At 43.4% G+C, this 20,500-nt stretch overlaps 1 protein-coding gene across 2 annotated transcripts in view; it reads right to left on the bottom strand.

Moving 5' to 3' along the window:
* The window catches only part of KDM1A (lysine demethylase 1A), a 185,349-nt gene that overhangs the window by 125,134 nt on the left and 39,715 nt on the right, over nucleotides 1–20,500 (bottom strand). For both annotated transcript variants that reach the window (XM_077838122.1, XM_077838121.1), the window contains 3 exons: nucleotides 10,472–10,550; nucleotides 7,743–7,835; nucleotides 6,058–6,164 (listed from right to left, as the gene is read on the bottom strand). In XM_077838122.1, coding sequence (XP_077694248.1) covers nucleotides 6,058–6,164; nucleotides 7,743–7,835; nucleotides 10,472–10,550 — 279 coding nt within the window. The remainder of the gene's footprint in view (nucleotides 1–6,057; nucleotides 6,165–7,742; nucleotides 7,836–10,471; nucleotides 10,551–20,500) is intronic.

Below are 20,500 nucleotides of genomic sequence, written 5' to 3' on the forward strand. Positions count from 1 at the left end.
CTCTGGCCACCGAGCGAGCTGCCACCGGGGGCTGCGCCGGAGGCCACAGTGCCCACTGGTACCATTGGGCCAGCCACAACACTCGGTGCCGCTGCATCTGCTGTGGCACTGGCAGGGCCAGCTGTTCGGGTTGGCTGGCCTGGCCCATCGAAGGACGGTTACAAATGGAGGCCGGGCTGGTGTAAGATCTGCTGCTGTTTCTAGCCCGGGAGGAGCAGCAGTGCCAGGATCTACGTCGGCCACAGGACCACGATCTCAACGTGGAGGACCGATGCCGAGGGTAACAGCTGCTCCGCGAATGGCCTCGGCGGGCAGACCCACAACAGCGAGACGCCAGCGATTGACGCCCGGGGCTGCGACGTCTTGGCAGAGACTTGGAGAGGGAGTCCAAGCGGGAAAGGTGTCAATGACCGTGCCGTGACCAACTGCGGTACCCCCTCCGAGACGAGGACCGTTGGCGACGCCTGCCGCAGTCCTGTCGATATTCGCTCCTTGAAAACGAGCAGTGCTGAGAGTCCCGGCTGGATGGAACCCAACCAGACAGTCTGGTCTATGTCCAGAGCGATCCACATAGACTATGCCCTGAACGGTCACTGGGCGGTGAAGGGCGTCGGGAATATTCCGTCGACCGAGACTGGTACCGGGCCAGAGGCAACTGCGGAGATCCCAGCAGCGGCTTGCCTGTGGAGCGTGGTGCTGACATCAGCGGCACTCCGGGCACCGGCATGGACATCACATCCCAGGCCGCCAGGAGGACTTCAGGCGTGGATGGCATCCAGACATCCGGAGAGGCCTGTTCCGAAGGGACCAGGCTACTCTGCTCAATGTGAGTCAGAGGCCTGGGTCCCAGTGGGGATCGAGGACTGCCTGACATGGGCCTAGCCTCTGTCCCAGACTTCCCTCAGTGCCACTGCAAAGAGGGAGTCTTCCTGGCCCTCTTGGCATGCCCCGTCAATGGGGAGCAGTGCCGACTGATCGATGGCACCGGAGGGACACCGTGTACCAACGTCACGGTGCCGGTTTGGAGCGGCGTGTCGGAGTTGGGGTCAGCACCGACTCCATCAACATGGCCCGGAGCCTAATGTCCCTTTCTCTTTTGGTCCGGGGCTTAAACGGCTTGCAAATTTGCACCTTTCGCTGATATGGGTTTCTCCCAAACAGCGCAAACAGTCTGTGTGCGGGTCACTTCTTGGCATAGAACACCTACGAGAGCCACACGACTTAAAACCGTGGCGTGGCCCCGGCCCGGGCTCATTGACTAAACTAACTAAACAACTATCTACACGTACTAACACTGAACGAACAAACAGTTCTGGGGACGAGCTACAGCAAAGCTGGAGCAGAGCAGTTCCGACGCACATTCACTGGCAGCAAGAAGGAACTGAGGGTGGGGGGAGCACGCAGCTCTCCTTATACCACGCCAGGCAGGCGCCATTCCAGGGATCGCGGAGGGCACTGCCCCCACTATGTGTACTGCTAGGGGAAAATCTTCTAGCACTGGTGCACTTGGCGAGCACGCACACCTTATGTGGAACAGACATGAGCAACCACCTCGTAGAAGAACTACCATTTTGGTTCTTTGGAGGTGGATGCCAGATCTGAGATGACACATCCATTGTGTAAGTGTAATATCAGCCACGTGTACCTCGACTTGAGAGTTCTCATGGAGGACTTACACGTTGAACATGTATCAGAGAAGTGGCTTTCCCCCAGACACAGTGATAATTTGCTGTGCCGATGGACCACAGGAATGAACTTGCTGCTGGTCAGGCAGGGCTTAAACCCTAAGGGTTTCTAGTCTGCCAAGCGCCTAACGCCTCTGTACAGAGGGCATATCTTCATCTTTTAAGCGGAGCATCCAAGCTAAAGAATTAATGAAGACCGAGGATGAAGACAGATTCTCTTCACAGAGCTCGTCAAGAGGATGAATTCAATGCTCAGAGAAGTACAGCGGGTTGGACATTTGACAGGGTTCCATCTTGATGACACAAGCGGCAAGAGGAAACTGAGGGAGAGTCGTGTCCACTCTGCTCTTTATACCCTCACATGGAAGCACAAAATAGCAAAGGGCACATGCACAGCCCTGATGTACACTGCAATTAAAAAAAGAAAATCTGATCTTACATGCACGGGATGCATGCACCCCTACAATAGGATCCAAACTGACATACTCGAACAATCCTCCACAAGCTTGGGATAGACTAGATCAGTGGCCCCCAAACTATGGGATGCGCTCCTCCAGGGGGGCACCTAGAAATGTTCAGGGGGCTCAGCGGGCCCAAGACAACCCCCTTGGGGAGGGAGCACCACACAGGACTGCTCTGCCTCCAGCCGTGGCCATGGCTTCTGGCCCCGCCCCAACCCCCAGCCACAGCTCCATTTCTGGCCTTGGGCCGTTGCTTGGCTGCAGTTCCACATCTGGCCACGGCCCCAGCCCCGACCACAGCTCTGCTCCCAGACCCTGGCCCTCCCCCTCCGGGGTGGGGCGGGATTTTGTGAAAGAAGATATGGAATCTCTGCTAACATCTGTAGATGACAAAGATTGGTAAATGGCAACTGATGAAGACAGGTCACTGAGAGGCAAAAATCTGATATTTGAATATGATTAAGTATGAGGTTCTACAACTAAGAACAAAACACTGGACTAGATGGTTATTTAATCTCAGATTTCAAGTATTAAACTGCTCCTCCAAAGGTTCTGCTTGAGCATGTAACCAGCACAATCTACATCTAAATACCAAACATTCTTTAACCGTCACTCACAATAAGACAATATTGTCTATCTATTAATTCTCTCATAGAAGAGCCAGCTGCCAATATAGAAAACAGCTACTAAGCAGCTCCGCCCATTTCAGCTCAGAAGCAGAATTTTTTTTTCTTAGCACAAGGTACTGACCCTTTAAGAGCCTGCTTGACCCCTTGACCCCTCCCCCTCCTGAGAACAGCTTCAAAACTGGAAAAAAAGATACAAGAGACAGACACACCCCCTGGATTGGCTGATGTATGTTAAGTGGTATTCTCATTGATAGACAAGACATAAGCTTTACTATTCTCTTACAAGTAGCCAGCTACCAATACAGATAACTAGGAAGTAGTATTTAAAAGATTGTCTTTTAAATCAGCGATTTGGAAGAAAATATGAAATCTCTGTTAACATCTATAGATGACAAAGATTGATAGATAACAAATGATTAAGACAGGTCACTGAGAGGAAAAAATCAGACTTTAATTTGGGTAAGTGTGAGCTTACACATCTAAGAACAAAACGATGTCAGACACACAGGGCTGGGATCTAGTCTGGAGAACAGTGACTCTGAAAAGGACTTAGAATATCATGGTTGGAAGGGACCTCAGGAGGTCATCTAGTCCAACCCCCTGCTCAAAGCAGGATCAATCCCCAATTTTTGCACCAGATCCCTAAATGGCCCTCTCAAGGATTGAACTCACAACCCTGGGTTTAGCAGGCCAATGCTCAAACCACTGAGCTATCCCTCCCCCCCATACTTGTGGGGTATGGAACAGGAAACCCAGTAGTATGCTATGACAAAAAGAGCTAGTGTTATCCTTGTATATATAAAAATTGGAATATTCAAAAGTAGGGTATTACCACCTCTGCTGCTGGTAAAAATTGCACAGAGTTCAGATAAAAGCTACAGAAGTCATTCGTGGTCTAAAGAGCTCAATGTATTCAGCTTATCAAACAGAATGTTAACAGGTGATTTGATCAAGATTTAATAAGTATCTACATAGAGAAGATTTCTAACAAAGACATAAGATCCAAAGGCTGCAAGTTGAAGTCAGCAAAGTTCAAACTGTAAAGATGCAGCAACTTAAACAATAAGTGCAATTAACCACTGAAACAGCTTATCAAGGAGTATGTAACATTTTTTATCACCTGGAATCTAAACAACCAAAACTGGATCTCCTAAAAGATAAGTCCCAGTTCAGCAACTGGGTTGGATGCATGATTCATGGGGTGAAATTCTATCACCTATACTATGCAGGAGGTCAGATTAGATTCCTTATGATCTTAAAAGATAGAATATGAATAGCAAAAGAGAAGGAATAAATAAATAAGCAGATTGGGCAACTTCAAAATCCGTATACTAGGCAAATATAAGTGAAGGAATTGTGTAATTGAAAAGAAACACACTAGATTCTGTCTGCAGGATTCTGAAACAATAGGAAGCAATGTCTAGATTCCAGTGTCTAGAATATTTTGATATCCATCTGAAAACTGCAGCCTGCAAGACTCCTCCTACCTTTTTAGTTATAAACATAGGGCATGGAGGGGCATCCAATTTTTAAATGCAGCTGTCCTTTCAGCGTGGAAGATGAATGCTCTTAATCCACAGAAGCCAATTTGCATTCCTTGGACAGGTAAAAGAGCTAAGGACAAATAAAAGGAAGGAAGTCATGTTGATGCGTAAAGGACAATAAGTCTTGGGTGAAAATTAAATTCCTATTCCAAGAATTTTAAGAAGGTACTCTTGGAAGACACCACCGTAATTCTCTGACCCTCCCTGAAGAGGCAATTACTACCAAGAAACCATCTTTGAGAGACAAGAAAAGAAAAGGTGAATTGTGGTTCAGAGCAGGTGAATGAGCAAAACAAAGGACGAAACAAATCACACTTAGCCACTATACACAGTATACTGGATGAAACTATAACTAAAAATAGAATAAAACATCTAAAATGTGATGTGATCCAAAAATGTGACAGGTTCTAACCAGGATGCTTTCTACAAAGGAAAGAAGTGTTTCACCAACCTATTAGAATTTTTCAGACAGGTCAGTAAAGTGATGGTTAAAGCAGAACCAGTCAACATAACTTAGACTTTCAAAAGGCTTTGACGAGGTCACTCACAAGAGACTACTAAAGAGCCTAAATAATGGGGGGAGAGGCAAATATTGTCAAATCAAAAACTAGCTGAGAAACGGGAAAGAGAGTAGGAATAAATGGTCAATTGACTAATAGCAGGGTGCCTTAAAGTCCCATCACAGGCCTGGTGTTCAATATATTAGTGTTCTAGAAAAGGGTCTGAGTAGCGAGATAGCAAAATTTGAAGATAACAAAGTTACTTAGGTTTGTCAGATCCAGATAAGACTACAGAAAGTTCAGAGGGACTCATCCAAGTGAGGTGAATATTAATTTAGAACGACTACGTTGCACAATCAGCTCAAAAAAGTGACCTGGCATGATTGCTGGCAGGTCAGTGAAAACTTCTAGTCAATGTTCAGCTGCAGTTTAAAAGGTTGGGGGTTCGGGGCGTGGGCGGGCATGGTACGAAGGTGCAAAAATGTTAGGAACCATCAAGAATGGGACGAAGAACACAGAAAAATGTCTCTGGCAACCTGAGCTGGGGGGAAATTCCTTCCTGTTCCAAATATCGCAATCAGTTAGACTCTGAGCATGTGGGCAAGACCCACCAGCCAGACACCCTCGCCCCAAAGATTATTCTTTTCTACTCTGGAGAAAGAATGGGGTTTTGGTGCTGTCCTGATATTTGATATAGCTGCAGTGTGTGATTGTTATATCTGTATGGACTGCTGGGGGGAACTGAAGGAACGAAAATGAGATCACAAGACTTACTACTCAAGGAAGCAGATTTTTTGGAACACAAACCCTTGCATGGATAATTACCTAAATGTGCACCCTTGGCCCAAAGAATTCCATCTCAATCTTGGTGGAAAGGGATATTTGTTAAGTGCTTGCCTAATGATCTTCTGGACTACACAAGAGTGAGATGACGGCACTGACTACAGCTCTTGCTACAAAAAAAAAAAAAAAAGAATGATGGCACCACCACACTCTCTTAAGAGACAGGGGCTGGTGCACTGAACAAAGAAATCTGAATATTCCTGCTTCTGAGCTGAAGTAGGTCTAGCTACCTAGCTGCCCATCTGGATTGGCAATGGTCACAGCCACAAGTTCACCAGTCCCAGTGCATGCTGTCACAGGGCACTCAATCGTATCAGTGTCTTATCAGTTGTAATGACTGGCTAAATAAGTTTGTTTCATAAGCTAAATTCTCTCTTTGAGCAGCAAGTTCATACCCTGGCTTCCAGAAGCGTGACATCCATCCCAAAACTCTGCAACTGGCGAGCGGCAGCCAAGCCAGAGACTCCAGAACCTATAATGATCACCTTGCCAGTCTTCTTAGCTAGAGAAATGAAAGCATAAGTTACAGGATAGACTTGTGTATTGATGCAAGCCTAGGAGTCCAAGCTCAATTTTAGTCCTGAAATTAGTAAGGATGGAAGTCTATTTTAAAAAAAGTTTAATAGTAAAATGTAGCTATGATTGCTTCATCACAGATAGTTGTTAGCAGGAAAAATCTGTATAATTCTGAATTAAATATAATCAGCACTTAGTAGCCAGCAGAAAAATGCAGGTAAAGCACAATCTAGGTAGAAAGTTAATAGCAACAGTCACCTGAACAGAGACCCTAGACTGCATGTTCACACAAGGGCACTGGGGCCAGGAGGATATCTGTAACCAGGAGGGATCTCCCTATCAGGCATTTCCACTCTGGGGAAAGAAGCAGTTCCAGGAGGATTGTGCAGCTGAGCAAAGGAATCAGCTCATTTGTCATTCTGAAGGAAGGTATTTTGGTTCCTTCTCTCTTTCATGGAGGAGTCGGAAGCATTGGGCAGGGCTGGGTCAGATGCTGATTTGAAAGTGCAATCTGCAATCTATACACATTGATCTGCATCTGGACAAGATGCAGACTTACAGGGACACTGAGGTGGTTTCGGTTTAAAAGGGAAAGTTATTTTTAAATATGAGATCTTCAAAGAAGCCACAACAGTCTTCCTCTTTGGCTTGTGCTCCCAAGCAAAAACTCACATTGCACTAAGATTTGTGCACCTTTGAGGTAGTGTCAGTGGAGGTGAATTAGCACAACATCCCTCCCTTTGACAGGTCAATCATGTAACCACCTGTCAGCTACAACACTCAGCTTCCTGGAACCTTCCAAACAGTCCCTCAATTATGCAGGAAGTAGGATCCCCAAAAGCAAGGCAATCAGCAAAATATTTTGTTAAAGTATAAAAACAACAATGCAGCATAGGGAAAACGGAAGAGAAAAACAACACTTAGTGCAGGATCCTCAAACTGAGGAGAACGGGTGAGTAATTTGAGAGATGACACATAAGGGTTGTCTACATATAAAATTGTATTGCTTTAACGATACTGGAAAAGATAGAACCTCCCCCCACCCAATGAGGAAATCTTTAAAGGATTCTATAAAAAAATAAAATAGAAAAGCTATACACAACTTCATAGAACTAAGGAAAATGTATTGTTCTTGCACAATAAAATTTGAATTTTTTCTCAGCCATTTCATTTCACTGGGAATAAGAACATGACAAATTTGGAAGCTTTAAATTCCAAGTGTTACACACAAACAAAAAGTCTGAAATATTCATTGCGAAACATTTTTTACTCCAAAGTAACTCAAATACAGGACAGGCAGCACTCGTATTGTGGCAATGAATGACAGAAATATCTATAAATATAACATCTTCAAATTTTTCAGATAATTCAGCTTTGGGCTGAGGAAAAAAATGCAAAATTTTGGCCAAAAAGGAAAATTTTGGAAGCCAAATCAAGAACTCCAAACAGCATGCCCTTCTCAAGCCTTTACTAGTGTTCCAATATCATGATGCTAAAAATAAGGTACATTTTGGGCCCACAGATCACAGAAAATTACTTAATTTGAAATCACTTGTAAACCTACTTGGTAGAGGCTTTACCCTTTTGTAGATACCGAAGTTGATTAGGCCATGACGCTCTAGATAGCTATGCACTCTGTGAACTAGCACAGTGTCACCTACAGAATAAAAAAGGTTAAATAATTATGTATTTTAATTACTCTCTTTATTAAAACAATCCACAGTGACATTTACTGGATGGCCTAATGGAATTACATAGGATGAAGAAATACTTAGACTGATGCCTACCTTTAATAAAACTAACCACACTCACACCACCCATGTGCATCACTGTAAGAGACCATTTACTGTGCAAATTTCACTCCCCACTTTGATACTCTAGGTGAACAGTGATATAGCTGCTTTGCATAGCCCTGCAGGACCCACAGCACTAGGAACCAAAGGGATCATCTATCTCTTCCTTGATTATCCAGTGTGCAGCGCAGCTGCCTACTGGCATTGGGGAGGCACCTTTGCCTTGCTGTCATTCAGCACTTGAGCACTCCAGACAGTGTGGAATGTATTTTTAAGAGACTAAATACATTTTTTGTATTTGCAGATGTTTGATTGGGGAACTGGGTCCAGTCATGGTGCTACAGGCAGATAATAAACCAGGTCTCTCTTCCTTTTCACATATTCCTGCTAAGTTATAGGAGTCCAATTCAAGTTAATTCTTTTCTGAGGTTCTATCATTCACAGTTCCCCTCTACTTCAGACACACTAAGAGAGCTACCAGCACTGTCCCTGACCCTCACCAGACTCCCCATGTAAGCATGTTCAGTAGGGGGAAGCCTACTCCTTCCTCTCCATGCAGTCTGTACACTACTTATAGATGGTGCTCACCTCCTTACTTTTTTTATTGCAGGTGCTGTGAATGTGATGGGAAGAGAGAGGGAGGGGTGCCTTGGGGTGTTTGTCCCCTCTTTTCATAGTGTCAGTCCCCCCCTTGAAATACATTTCCAGCTGAAATTCAGGAGACAGATATAAGGATGTTCCCTTCTGGTTGTTTTCCCCTGTCTGAACTTCCTTTGTCTTCCCTGTGACGCTGTATGGGATATGGGAGATGCTTTAGAATATTATGGATACCAATACTGTAAAATTGCAATGAGTCATGCCAGAAATGCCATGTAGGGTATCTGCAAAAATGTTACAATTTGCCTAGTATGATAATCTTGCTTATATGTTTGTATCACCTTTGCATTATAAGTTATAGATAAGTAGGGTATATAGCTGTACTGCAAACTTGTGCTGTGCATCTGGGTGACACCCTCAGACAGATTGGCATTGGCACTGCCTAGCCTGCTTGATGGTCCATCAAGGGACACCAGCTGTACAATAAACCCATTGAAAGACCAGGGACTACACCGGATGAGTCAGCAAGCCATGTAGGGGCATGCCTATGGACAAAGAACTCTAAGGCTTTTCCATGTGCTGTGAAGCTTGTGTTTGAGACACAGGAACTACAAGCCCCATGGCAAAAGAATATACAGTAACTCCTCACTTAAAGTCATCCCAGTTAACATTGTTTCATTGTTACGTTGCTGATCAATTAGAGAACATGCTCATTTAAAATTGCTGGTGGGGGCTTGGAACCAGCGTGGACCAGCAGCCCCCTTATCAGCTCCCCATTCCCCTAAGTTCCCTGTGCAGCAGCCGCCCAGCAGACTATCAATTCCCTCCCCACACTGCCATGTGCTGTGCCTGCCCTGCTCCTGCCCTCTGCCTTGGAGCTGCTCCCCAGAGCCTCCTGCTTGCTGTGCGGCGAGTGGGGAGGTTAATGTCAGGGTGTCCCCCTCCCCTCTGCTTACCCCATTTCCATAGAGTGGGGGGAGAAGAGATGAGACAACAGGGCTCGGGAAGGAGGGAGCCTCCTGGCAGCAGGTGCGGTCTCAACTTGCTGATCTACTTAAAAAGGCAGTGTACTTGGAGTGGGGTCAGCATACATAAAGGGGCCTTGTGCATCTCTCTCTCTCTCACACACAGGGTGTGTGTGTCTGTCTGCTATGCTGTCTCCCCTTCCTCTATTCGTGCTGCCTTGTAGAGCGAGAGGCTACATTAACAGCTGCAGAAGGGAACTGTTCTAGTCAAAGGTGGACGAGGAGGCAGCAGTAGAAACAGTTGCTAATAACATGTGTTAAAGGTTCAGAACTTTGATCTTGGAAAATTCTGGCCAAGCCTCAGAAGAGAAGTAGAAATCCAAGTGAGGGATTTCTTACACTTACTCTGAGAATTTTCCAATGACTGCATGTGTTCCACAAACATCTTCCCACTACAGAGGGAGACTGCATTTCTTACTTTAGGAATCAAATTCATGCAGTGTGGATACATTCATGTTTAAGATTCACTTTGGCACAACTGGTAAACAATTGAAAACAGCAAACACTGTGAAACATGAGATTCTCTCTATAAATTAATTTTTGCTTCTCTTTCATAAGATTAATTTATCTCTAGACTGAAGTTATTCTGTGAGGAACTGTAACTTGACAGAATTCACTTTTGCTTGGAAATGTTCAGAAAGTAATTTTAGAAGTGCTCCCACATCTGATTTAAACAGCTATCCAATAAACATTCTTCCCAATTTTATAGTCAAACACCCAATGGACTCCACTTTCCTAGTCAAACATTATGGTTTTAAGAACCAAAGAAACAATTGTTTGGGACCTGGCTGAGGGTCTTCTTGATCTGAAACAGCTTTTTCTCAGCACAGACTGACAAACAGCAGCAATGAGGTTTCACTGAAAAATTGTCAACTTACTGTTATAAGGTGCTTCTAGTTGTTGAAGAGTTGCCTCGAATGTCAGCTGAATCTTTGGGTTGTCCAACCAAAGCTGCAACTGTATTTAAAACAAAAACAGTATGTATGTGTGTTTAGAAAGAGAAAAAAAAACACACACACAAAATCTTTAATGTTGTAATGAAGTTTCAACTCATAAGAACTCAAAAGAAGAATTTAAGTTTTTGTACAGCTGTCACATAGACAAGAAGTAAAAACTATATATAATGCAGACTTTTTTCTATGATACCGTCCTGATATTCTTAAAGTATGATTGAATGCAGTGCTTTATTTCCCCATACCACCTCAAAGAAGACAAAACACATATAATCATTGATCTCCCCATCCTATTTACAAGAAAGCCTATGAAAACAAGCATTAAGTGCCACAACACTTTCCATAATAAATGATTACATACACACAAGCAAGCCAAATTAAGGTTGCAAAGGCATTTCCCAACTTTTGAGTGCTTGACTTTGCAACCCCAGCATCCTTCCAATGTAGTTTCTTTGTAACATTGTGTTTATACACACATCGCATATGTAGTAGTGCTATCCACGCAATCAGCTGCAAGGTCATTATGATAAAACTGCATTTATCTTACACCTTTAGCCATCTCACCTACACTGAGAACACTAATCCATGTCCACTGAAATTAACAACAACATTCCAGATCTGATTTAATATTACACACAATCTTAAAAGAACATTACAGTTGTAAAGCCAAGCACTCAAAAGTGCCAGAATTAAGCCTCCCTGTGCACATGCATTATGGTAATCTTTAGTTACGTGATCACATACTACTTTTACCACAAGACCCATCTCATTCAGTGCACAAAATGGACAGTGTTTACTTAAGGAGCAGCTATTCAACACACTGTTTTATCCTCCATGTTTAATGTGTGACCTTAATCCTTATTTACTGCACACTAATCAAACCATGCTGTGAACACAATTATTTTTCCTCGTGAGTTTTTTCTACGGCTTTCATAGAGCTATGTAAGATCGAAAGCTTCTCTCTCACCAACAACAGTTGGTCCAACAAAAGATCTCACCCACCTTGTCCCCAAAAGTTTCAAGTCAGACAGCCCAAAAATGAGGATCACACAACTAGTGACCACCTATGAAAAGTTTGGTTTAAGTGACTGCCCAGCATCCAGAGCAGCATTCCAATCCCTAGTTGCCTCCATCCCCAAACTCATGGTGTGGGTCTCCTTGTCCAGGCAGTCTCAGTCTCACCCCTACCAGCTCACAGCCTCCTTGCCCTTCCAGTGCCTCAGCTTCCCCATTTTTACAAACAGGGATAATAAGACTAATGTCCATTGTAAAGTGCTTTGAGATCTAAAGATGAAAAGCACAGTCTTAATCTTCCCCTATCCTCTCAGTTTCTCCCCCTTTCCAGACCATCTCGCCAGATTTCTCGGTCTCAATCAACTTCCTGGTATGGCTTTCATTCCCTCTGCATTCAAGTCAGATGGCTTCCTCCTCCATGATGTCTGGGTGCAAGCGGGGGGGAGGGGGAGGAAGAGGCGAGGCATTGAGAGTACAGGAGAGATTGGCACCCTGCTTTCAGCTTCAGTGGCCGGCCCACTCTGGAGCAGCTGGAAGCAGCCATTACATGGAACATCTAGCTTTGTCCCTGTAGCCCTGGCCTCTGAGAACAGCACATGAACAGTCTGGTCACCACTAGGAGCTGTGAGGGGTTCAAGTATGCTCAGCAATGACAGAACTGGAGATTTAACTGTTAAAATTAAAGAAACCTCTGATCATGCACAAACTGCAATTTTTCAAAGGACTTCTAATTTCATCAAATTTAGACAGATTTTCAGAGACAGCAAGAAACACATCCCTGACACACAGACCACCTGCCACACCTGCCAAATGTCAAATCCCTTCATCAAAGCATGGAGGTGCTAGAGCTGTTCAAAGAAAAGGTGACAAGAATGCTTTAAAACGAGCAAAACATTTTTCCCCAGCATGATTCCTGATAACAGCTGAACTTTTTTAGCGGAAACTTTCCAAAAAGAATTTCAGCCTTAGGCAAACACTTGGCATGGAAAATTTCAGCCCAAATGGTTAAAGTTCTGCAAAGTTATAAGCAACTGAAAACAGTCTTATAATTGGAAACATCAAGCAACCTTAACAATAGGCAATACTGCTAGCCCCGCTATACCTACTCATGATATGTGGGAGTCAAGAGTATGAGGGTCTAATTCGTCCCCTCTTCCTCATTTTATGCTCTTTGTATGCATTTTCTACATAAGCATTGGGAAGTGTCACTTCTCTCACAGAAGCAATGTCAAGCCATTCTTTAGGTTTCCTATTGTGGGAAGACTTTAGCTCTACGGCCCTAGTTTTATGTAAAGTTTTATGTAAAATATTCAATTCAAAATAGTAGCACTTCACAGAGACTGAACTTACTTTGCATTTATGTCAAAGTGCAGGACAACAGAGAAGTAGAACCCAAAACTGACAAAATCCAAGCTTTTCCCAATTTCTGGATATATTTGGTAGCAGAAGTGTCCAAGTGTGCTTTTTACACCATTTGGCAAGAGAAGTTTGCAACCTTATTTTGGATTTAGATCTTGACACAGTTAAGCATGGCATCTGAAGACAGAATTACTAAATGGGGCTACATTTGAAGTCCACTTAGAAATTTCAGCTAGCAGCAAATGCCTGTCACTTCATACAGGTAGCACTTTACACCTGTGCTCCATGGTCTGCATTAGTCTCCTGTTTGTTCCTAATTATAATATAAGATGTTGGTCTCAAGCTACAAAGCCCCAACTGGTTTGGGTCCTGACTACATGAGACACCTATCCTGTCCAGTAGTACTGCAGTAGAATTCCCAGCCTAAACAAGAGGAAACTGACATCAGATTTGTCAGCAGGGCATCCTCAACTCTGAAGTTCACTTCCCTTTTCCCAATCAAAAAAAAAAGTTACTTAAAAAAACACCATACTTGACAACATACTACAGGACCCATCTTTCCCCAAGTGGTTTGGTTTAATGAGATATGAAAGTGCAAGCACACACAATTGTGTAGGAGTATTTGTGATGGGTGAAGAGATTGTGGAAATACGAGCATACACTGTTTACACATTTTGAATAGTCTAGCAGTTCCTCTGTATAATTTGTGGACTTAAACAGCATATGTGATGGCCATCCCAAACTCTCATGAATAAAATCCTTAGAACATATTATGTATTCTCTATACACAAATATTCACCCTTGTTTGTATATTATAGTTTTTGTGTCAGCAAAACCTAGAATTAGGAGGAGAGTGTTCATTACAAACCAAACCTGGTCAGGGAAGCATACAACAGCTTTCCGCTCTGAAATGCAAATAGGACAGAATCACATTCAGTGTCTCACTCAAGAATCTACCAAAGTTTGGGGACACAAATGTCACCAGTCATTGTTCTAACTGCAATGGAAAAAAAACACAGCAGACCCCGCTATATTTATACTAGAGAGGAGTTAAAAATTGCCAGAGTCCCCATTTTAAATGCAATTTTCTCTCACTCAGCTTTTTGACAACCTCATAGAAGAATCATAGAAGATTATGGTTGGAAGAGACTTCAGGAGATCATCTAGTCCAACCCCCTGCTTAAAGCAGGACCAACCTCAACTAAATCATCTCAGCCAGAGCTTTGTCAAGCCAGGCCTTAAAAACCTCTAAGGATGGAGGTTCCACCGCCTCCCTAGGAAACCCATTCCAGTGCTTCACCACTCTCCTAGTGAAATAGTTTTTCTTAATATCCAAACTAGACCTCTCCCACTGCAACATGAGACCACTGCTCCTTGTTCGGTCATCTGCCACCACTGAAAACAGCCTAGCTCCATCCTCTTTGGAACCCCCCTAACTTCATCATCTGAATGTTTCCATGTCCAGTGTCAATACAAAGATGATTTTATCTATTTATTCATTTATTTTTATATGAAGGAGGGGGAAAGGAGATTTGAGAAAGTCCTTGGGAGACATTTTCAGAGTAACTCAGCAAGAGAAAATTCAGGACTTTTTTGCATCCACATGACTCAAGCATTAGAGTCCTTAAAGTATGTTGCTTGGCAAAACCCTCTAGACCTCCCCTAGATCTAAATACTGGCATTTTGTGCTCGAGTTTTCTATATTTGATTTGTCTCTCAGTGAACAAAATCCTTCAACCATCCAAGTTTGAGAAGGAGGATGAAACAGTGCTCCACTTAAAAAAAATATATAAAAAAAATCACTGCAACTTTCTATTTGTAGGATATTGCAGAAACAACTCAACATTAAAATGTGAAGTATGGAACATACATAGGTCTCAGGTGTAGTGTGCTTTCCTACCTTTAAAAATAGTGTAATAACTGAGTTATGAATGTTTAAATATGCATCACTGCTCATGCATAGTAGAAAATGCCCATCCCTGCGTTTGTATGCTGGGGCAACTAATGAGAGTGCCAACTGAAAATCTTCCTACTTTTGAAAATATCACATGAATTTTCTTCAAAAATGCCTTGTTTAAGTTCCAGTTAGGTTTATAGCCTCATGGTGCAATTTTCAAAAGCATGTAGAGTAGGATTATGCATTTGACCGGTCCAAAAAACAAATCAGTCAACTGACCAGTCAAACATTGGTCAAAAAGTTTTAAAGTACCAATTTATTGGAACAGTAACAAAAAAGAGTAACACATTATGGTCTCCAACAGGCATGAGTATCTAAGGCTAAGCCTAATTACAAAAATCAAGTTAATTAACTGAGATATTTTAACTCCAAAAAAGGCCAAAAAATTAAATGAAATTCTAAAAAGAATTCTTTTGAGCAATGTTAGGTTAGCATTTAAATATGAATGTTTTTTAAGACTGAACAGTTACAAAAAGAAAAGAAAAAAATTAAATTAAATAGAAATAAAACACTTAGCAACTATAAAATGAACTTATGCTAGATGGTAGGCAGCAGGCCAGCTCTCCAAGCATCTTATTTTTCCACTCTCTCTTTATCTATATCTTTGTCATCAAGTTCATCAGTATCTCTTTCATCTGACGAATATGGAATCACCTCTTCATTTTCCATTTTCTTCTCTAATGTTAAATGATGATATACAGTCAGCTTCCCAGCAGTGGAGGTTTTGAATGGATGATTCCCCAAACCAAACAGTTTCATTCTGCATATGCAGTACACAGAAGAATTTCTATCACTGTACTAGCGTGCAAGGACGACACAGCCGTTTCCACCATGATGAAGGAGCAAGCAGCTTTGATTCAACTGCTGGGATTGCATTCTACACCTTTTCCAACTGACCATAATGCAAGAAGCAGCCCCGATTTGTTACCTCCATCAGAAATGTTTGTTCATTTGTATATTCTTTAACATTTTCAACAGCCACTATGAGGTCACAAACTAAATCAAATTTAGCCATAAAGTCTTAGCCTGGAAGCATGGTTCAAGAAGGCAGTGTTGTGATAATCGGGTCTACGAACTTACTCCAGTGGTAAGTGCAATTGTAAAAAGTACATGAAAGTTCATAAGATACAACCACCTATAACTAGGGCCCTACCAAATTCACAGCCAAGAAAATCACATCACGGACAGTGAAATCTCGTCTCCCCCTGTGAAATTTGTTCTTGTGTGTGCTTTTACCCTATACTATACAGATTTCATGGGGGAGACCAGTGTTTATCATATCGGGGATCCTGACCCAAAAGGGAGTTGCAGTGGGGTCACAAGATTATTTTAGGGGGGTTGCAGTAATGCCACCCTTACTTCTGTGCTGCCTTCAGAGCTGGGTGGCTGGAGAGTGACAGTTGCTCACTGAGGGCCCAGCTCTGCAGTCAGCAGCACAGATGTAAGAGCGGCAATACCATGTCATGCCATCCTTACCTCTGCGTTGATGCTGGCAGTGGCTCTGCTTTCAGAGCTGGGCTCCCAGCCAGCAGCTGCCGCTCTCCAGCTGCCCAACTCTGAAGGCAGCGCTGCCACCAGCAGCAGTGCAGAAGTAAGGGTAGCAGTACCGCAAGCCCCCCTACAACAACCTTGTGACCTCCCCACAACTCCTTTGTGGGCCAGGACCCCAGCAATTACAACACAGTGACACTTCAGATTTAATTAGCTGAAATCATGAAATTTACAATTTTTAAAATCTTATGGCCATGAAATTGACCAAAATGGACTGTGAATTTGGTAGGGCCCTATTTATGACAAATGTTGATGGAAAGTATGCCAAGTTGTTTTCAATACTGAATACTCCTGGGGAATTCTGTGTCACTGCGCATGTGCAAAGTTCATGTCTCCCACAGGACTTTTTTTTTTTTTTGCCCCACAGAAAATAGATTCTGAGGAGGTGCTGCAATTACACCTTTCACCCACTAGGGGCTGCTGTGGAGCCAGAACAGAGGGCAGACAGCCCAAAGCCACCAGCTGTGGAGAGGGAGGAGTCAGAAGCTGCGTTCCTCAGTGCTCTGCCCATAGGGCCAGGTGAGGAGACACAGGATATGGGGGGTGGGGGGGAAGAGACAGAGCAGGGCACACAGGGCTGTGAGGGGGTCACAGACTGGGAGATGTTCAGAAGGGCCAGGTGTGGGCGGGAGACAGACTGGCACAGGCTCTAGTGGGGTGACAGCATTGAGCCAGGGGCTGAATCGGAGTGGGGATGAAGGGACACATGGGGACACGGGGTAATTGTACTGTGTTATTTTGACAAAATATTCAGAATTCTGCAGAATTTTAAAATATTGTGCAGAGAATTTTTAAGCACAAAATTCCCCCACGAGTAATGAATGTTACAAGCAGGTACAACAGAACCAAAGCCTAAAATTAGTCCAAACAAAAAAGGCCATGTTAAAATAACTCGAGGACTATGTTGAAATCATGCTTGGTAGAAGCAGAAGATATGGAACTAGAAATTAATGAATGAAAGTTGGTGTGTAGGATATTAGGCTTAATTAGTGGATGGACTATGCCACTCATCACCGGGTCCTTAAAGAAAGAGACTTTGGGAGAAGAATATGGAATAAAAGACTACGGCTACTGATGCGAGCTTCATCAGCCTAGCTGCCTGCCCCAATACACAGAGTCTATTGGGAGACTGGACATTCTTCATCCCAATCCTGAGGGATATCCGAGCCAGACTGGGCCACAGAGAGGAATCCAGATGACATCACCACCCCTACCCACCTCCAGATGAAGCCCAAAAACTGCTCGAGATAAAACAGGATCAAACTAACAGCAGTACTAGCCTCAGCTCATCTCAACTAACTCTCTTCAGCTAAAGGGAAAGGGAACAAGAAATGTTAAAATGAAATCCTTACTTGATAATTTACTTTTTAAATGCTTTAACTAGCTTTCCTCAAGAACATAACAATGGCCATAATGGGTCACACCAATGGTCCACCTAACCCAGTATCCTGTCTCTTACAGTGGCCAGTGCCAGACGCTCAGAGAAAATGAACAGAACAGGGCAATAATCCAGTGATCCATCCTCTGTTGTCCAGTTGCAGCTTCTGGTAATTGAAGTTTAGGGACACCCAGAGCATGGGGTTGCACCCCTAACCATCCTGGTTAATAGTCATTGATGGACCTATCCTCCATGAATTTTTTTTTTTTTTTTAAAAACACTTTTGGCCTTCACAGCATCCCCTGGCAACAAGTTGCACAACTTGACACTGCATTGTAAGAAGCTGATTTAGTTGGGGTTGGTCCTGCTTTGAGCAGGGGATTGGACTAGATGACCTCCTGAGGTCTCTTTCAACCCTAATCTTCTATGATTCTAAGTACTTCCTTGTTTGTATCTTTTCCGATTCTTTAATAAAAGTTTAAAAGGATTGTCATGGTGTTTGTGTCATGGTACTAAGCAGACTGAAGTCTCTGTATAACGAACCTTGTTTAACACTGTTTATATTGGACAGTGACTAAGTTATGTTACTTATGGCATGCATCCGATGAAGTGAGCTGTAGCTCCCAAAAGCTTACGCTCAAATAAATGTTAGTCTCTAAGGTGCCACAAATACTTTTTTTTTAAGTTATGTTAACTTCATCCCATTTATTCCATCTAAATACATACAATAGTAGGCAGCATTATGTGCAGGAGAGATCACATGATTCTTCCATGATATTTTAAAATCGGTTATATTTTTCTCTTCAGCTTTTGTAAGTGGACTGCGTTCCGTATTCTCACAGATTATATTTCCTAGCATTCAGGAACTTGTTCTTGGAATCAGATAGCGTAGAACTATCATTTTCAATATTCTGAGTGGATTGAGTGGTTCAAACAATGAAAATGAGTTTTGCACCGAAGGACAGTCACCAAAAAGATCAGTGTGGATTACTTGGGGGCAAAACATAGCCACCCTTCCTCAGAGGCTGGCTGAGAAGCCTGCTTTTATACCTGAAGATCTTTGAGACACTTAATAGAAGATGCCTACTGAATACAACAAGGGATTATTCAGTGTGGATGAAACTGAGTGCTGTACTAAATGATAATGAAAATTACTATTTGTTTTTGAAAAATTAGACAATGCTTTTTACATTTGACAAGTGATGAGAACCTTGCCAGATCTTCAACATCACTGATGAAGAGATGCATTGCATGGGTATCACACCCATAACACAGAAGTTGTTAGATACCAAGCAGCTTTCATATTAGCTGCATTGTTAACACCCAAAACCTTCCATGGACCCAACTGACTGATTATATTTTTTAACCGATCAGTACTGCTTCGCAAGCAGGCTGGCTAACCTAGTGAGGAGGGCTTTAAACTAGTTTCACCGGGGGAAGGAGACCAAAGCCCTGAGGTAAGTGGGGAAGTGGGATTACGGGAGGAAGCACGAGAAGGAGCGAACGAGAGGGCAGGGCTCCTGCCTCATACTGAGAAAGAGGGACGATCAGCAAGTTTTCTCAAGGGCCTATACACAAATGCAAGAAGCCTGGGAAACATGCAGGGAGAACTGGAAGTCCTGGCACAGTCAAGGAATTATGATGTGATTGGAACAGAGACTTGGTGGGATAACTCACATGACTGGAGTACTGTCATGGATGGATATAAACTGTTCAGGAAGGACAGGCAGGGCAGAAAAGGTGGGGGAGTTGCACTGTATGTAAGGGAGCAGTATGACCTCTCAGAGCTCCAGTATGAAACTGCAGAAAAACCTGAAAGTCTCTGGATTAAGTTTAGAAGTGTGAGCAACAAGGGTGATGTCGTGGTGGGAGTCTGTCATAGACCACCGGACCAGGGGGATGAGGTGGACGAGGCTTTCTTCTGGCAACTCGCAGAAGTTACTAGATCACAGGTCCTGGTTCTCATGGGAGACTTCAATCACCCTGATATCTGCTGGGAGAGCAATACAGCGGTGCACACTCAATACAGGAAGTTTCTGGAAAGTGTAGGGGACAATTTCCTGGTGCAAGTGCTGGAGGAACCAACTAGGGGCAGAGCTCTTCTTGACCTGCTGCTCACAAACCAGGAAGAATTAGTAGGGGAAGCAAAAGTGGATGGGAACCTGGAGGCAGTGACCATGAGATGGTCGAGTTCAGGATCCTGACACAGGGAAGAAAGGAGAGCAGCAGAATACGGACCCTGGACTTCAGAAAAGCAGACTGACTTTTGGACTTCAGAAAAGCAGACTTTGACTCCCTCAGGGAACTGATGAGCAGGATCCCCTGGGAGAATAACATGAGGGGGAAAGGAGTCCAGGATTGTTGGCTGTATTTTAAAGAATCCTTATTGAGGTTATTGGGACAAACCATCCCGATGTGTAGAAAGAATAGTAAATATGGCAGGCGACCAGCTTGGCTTAACAGTGAAATCCTTGCTGATCTTGAACACAAAAAAGAAGCTTACAAGAAGTGGAAGATTGGACAAATGACCAGGGAAGAGTATAAAAATATTGCTCGGGCTTGCAGGAGTGAAATCAGGAAGGCCAAATCACACCTGCAGTTGCAGCTAGCAAGAGATGTTAAGAGTAACAAGAAGGGTTTCTACAGGTATGTTAGCAACAAGAAGAAAGTCAAGGAAAGTGTGGGCCCCTTCCTG

Source organism: Eretmochelys imbricata, chromosome 19 (assembly GCF_965152235.1).
Source record: "Eretmochelys imbricata isolate rEreImb1 chromosome 19, rEreImb1.hap1, whole genome shotgun sequence".
Lineage (NCBI taxonomy): Eukaryota > Metazoa > Chordata > Testudines > Cheloniidae > Eretmochelys > Eretmochelys imbricata.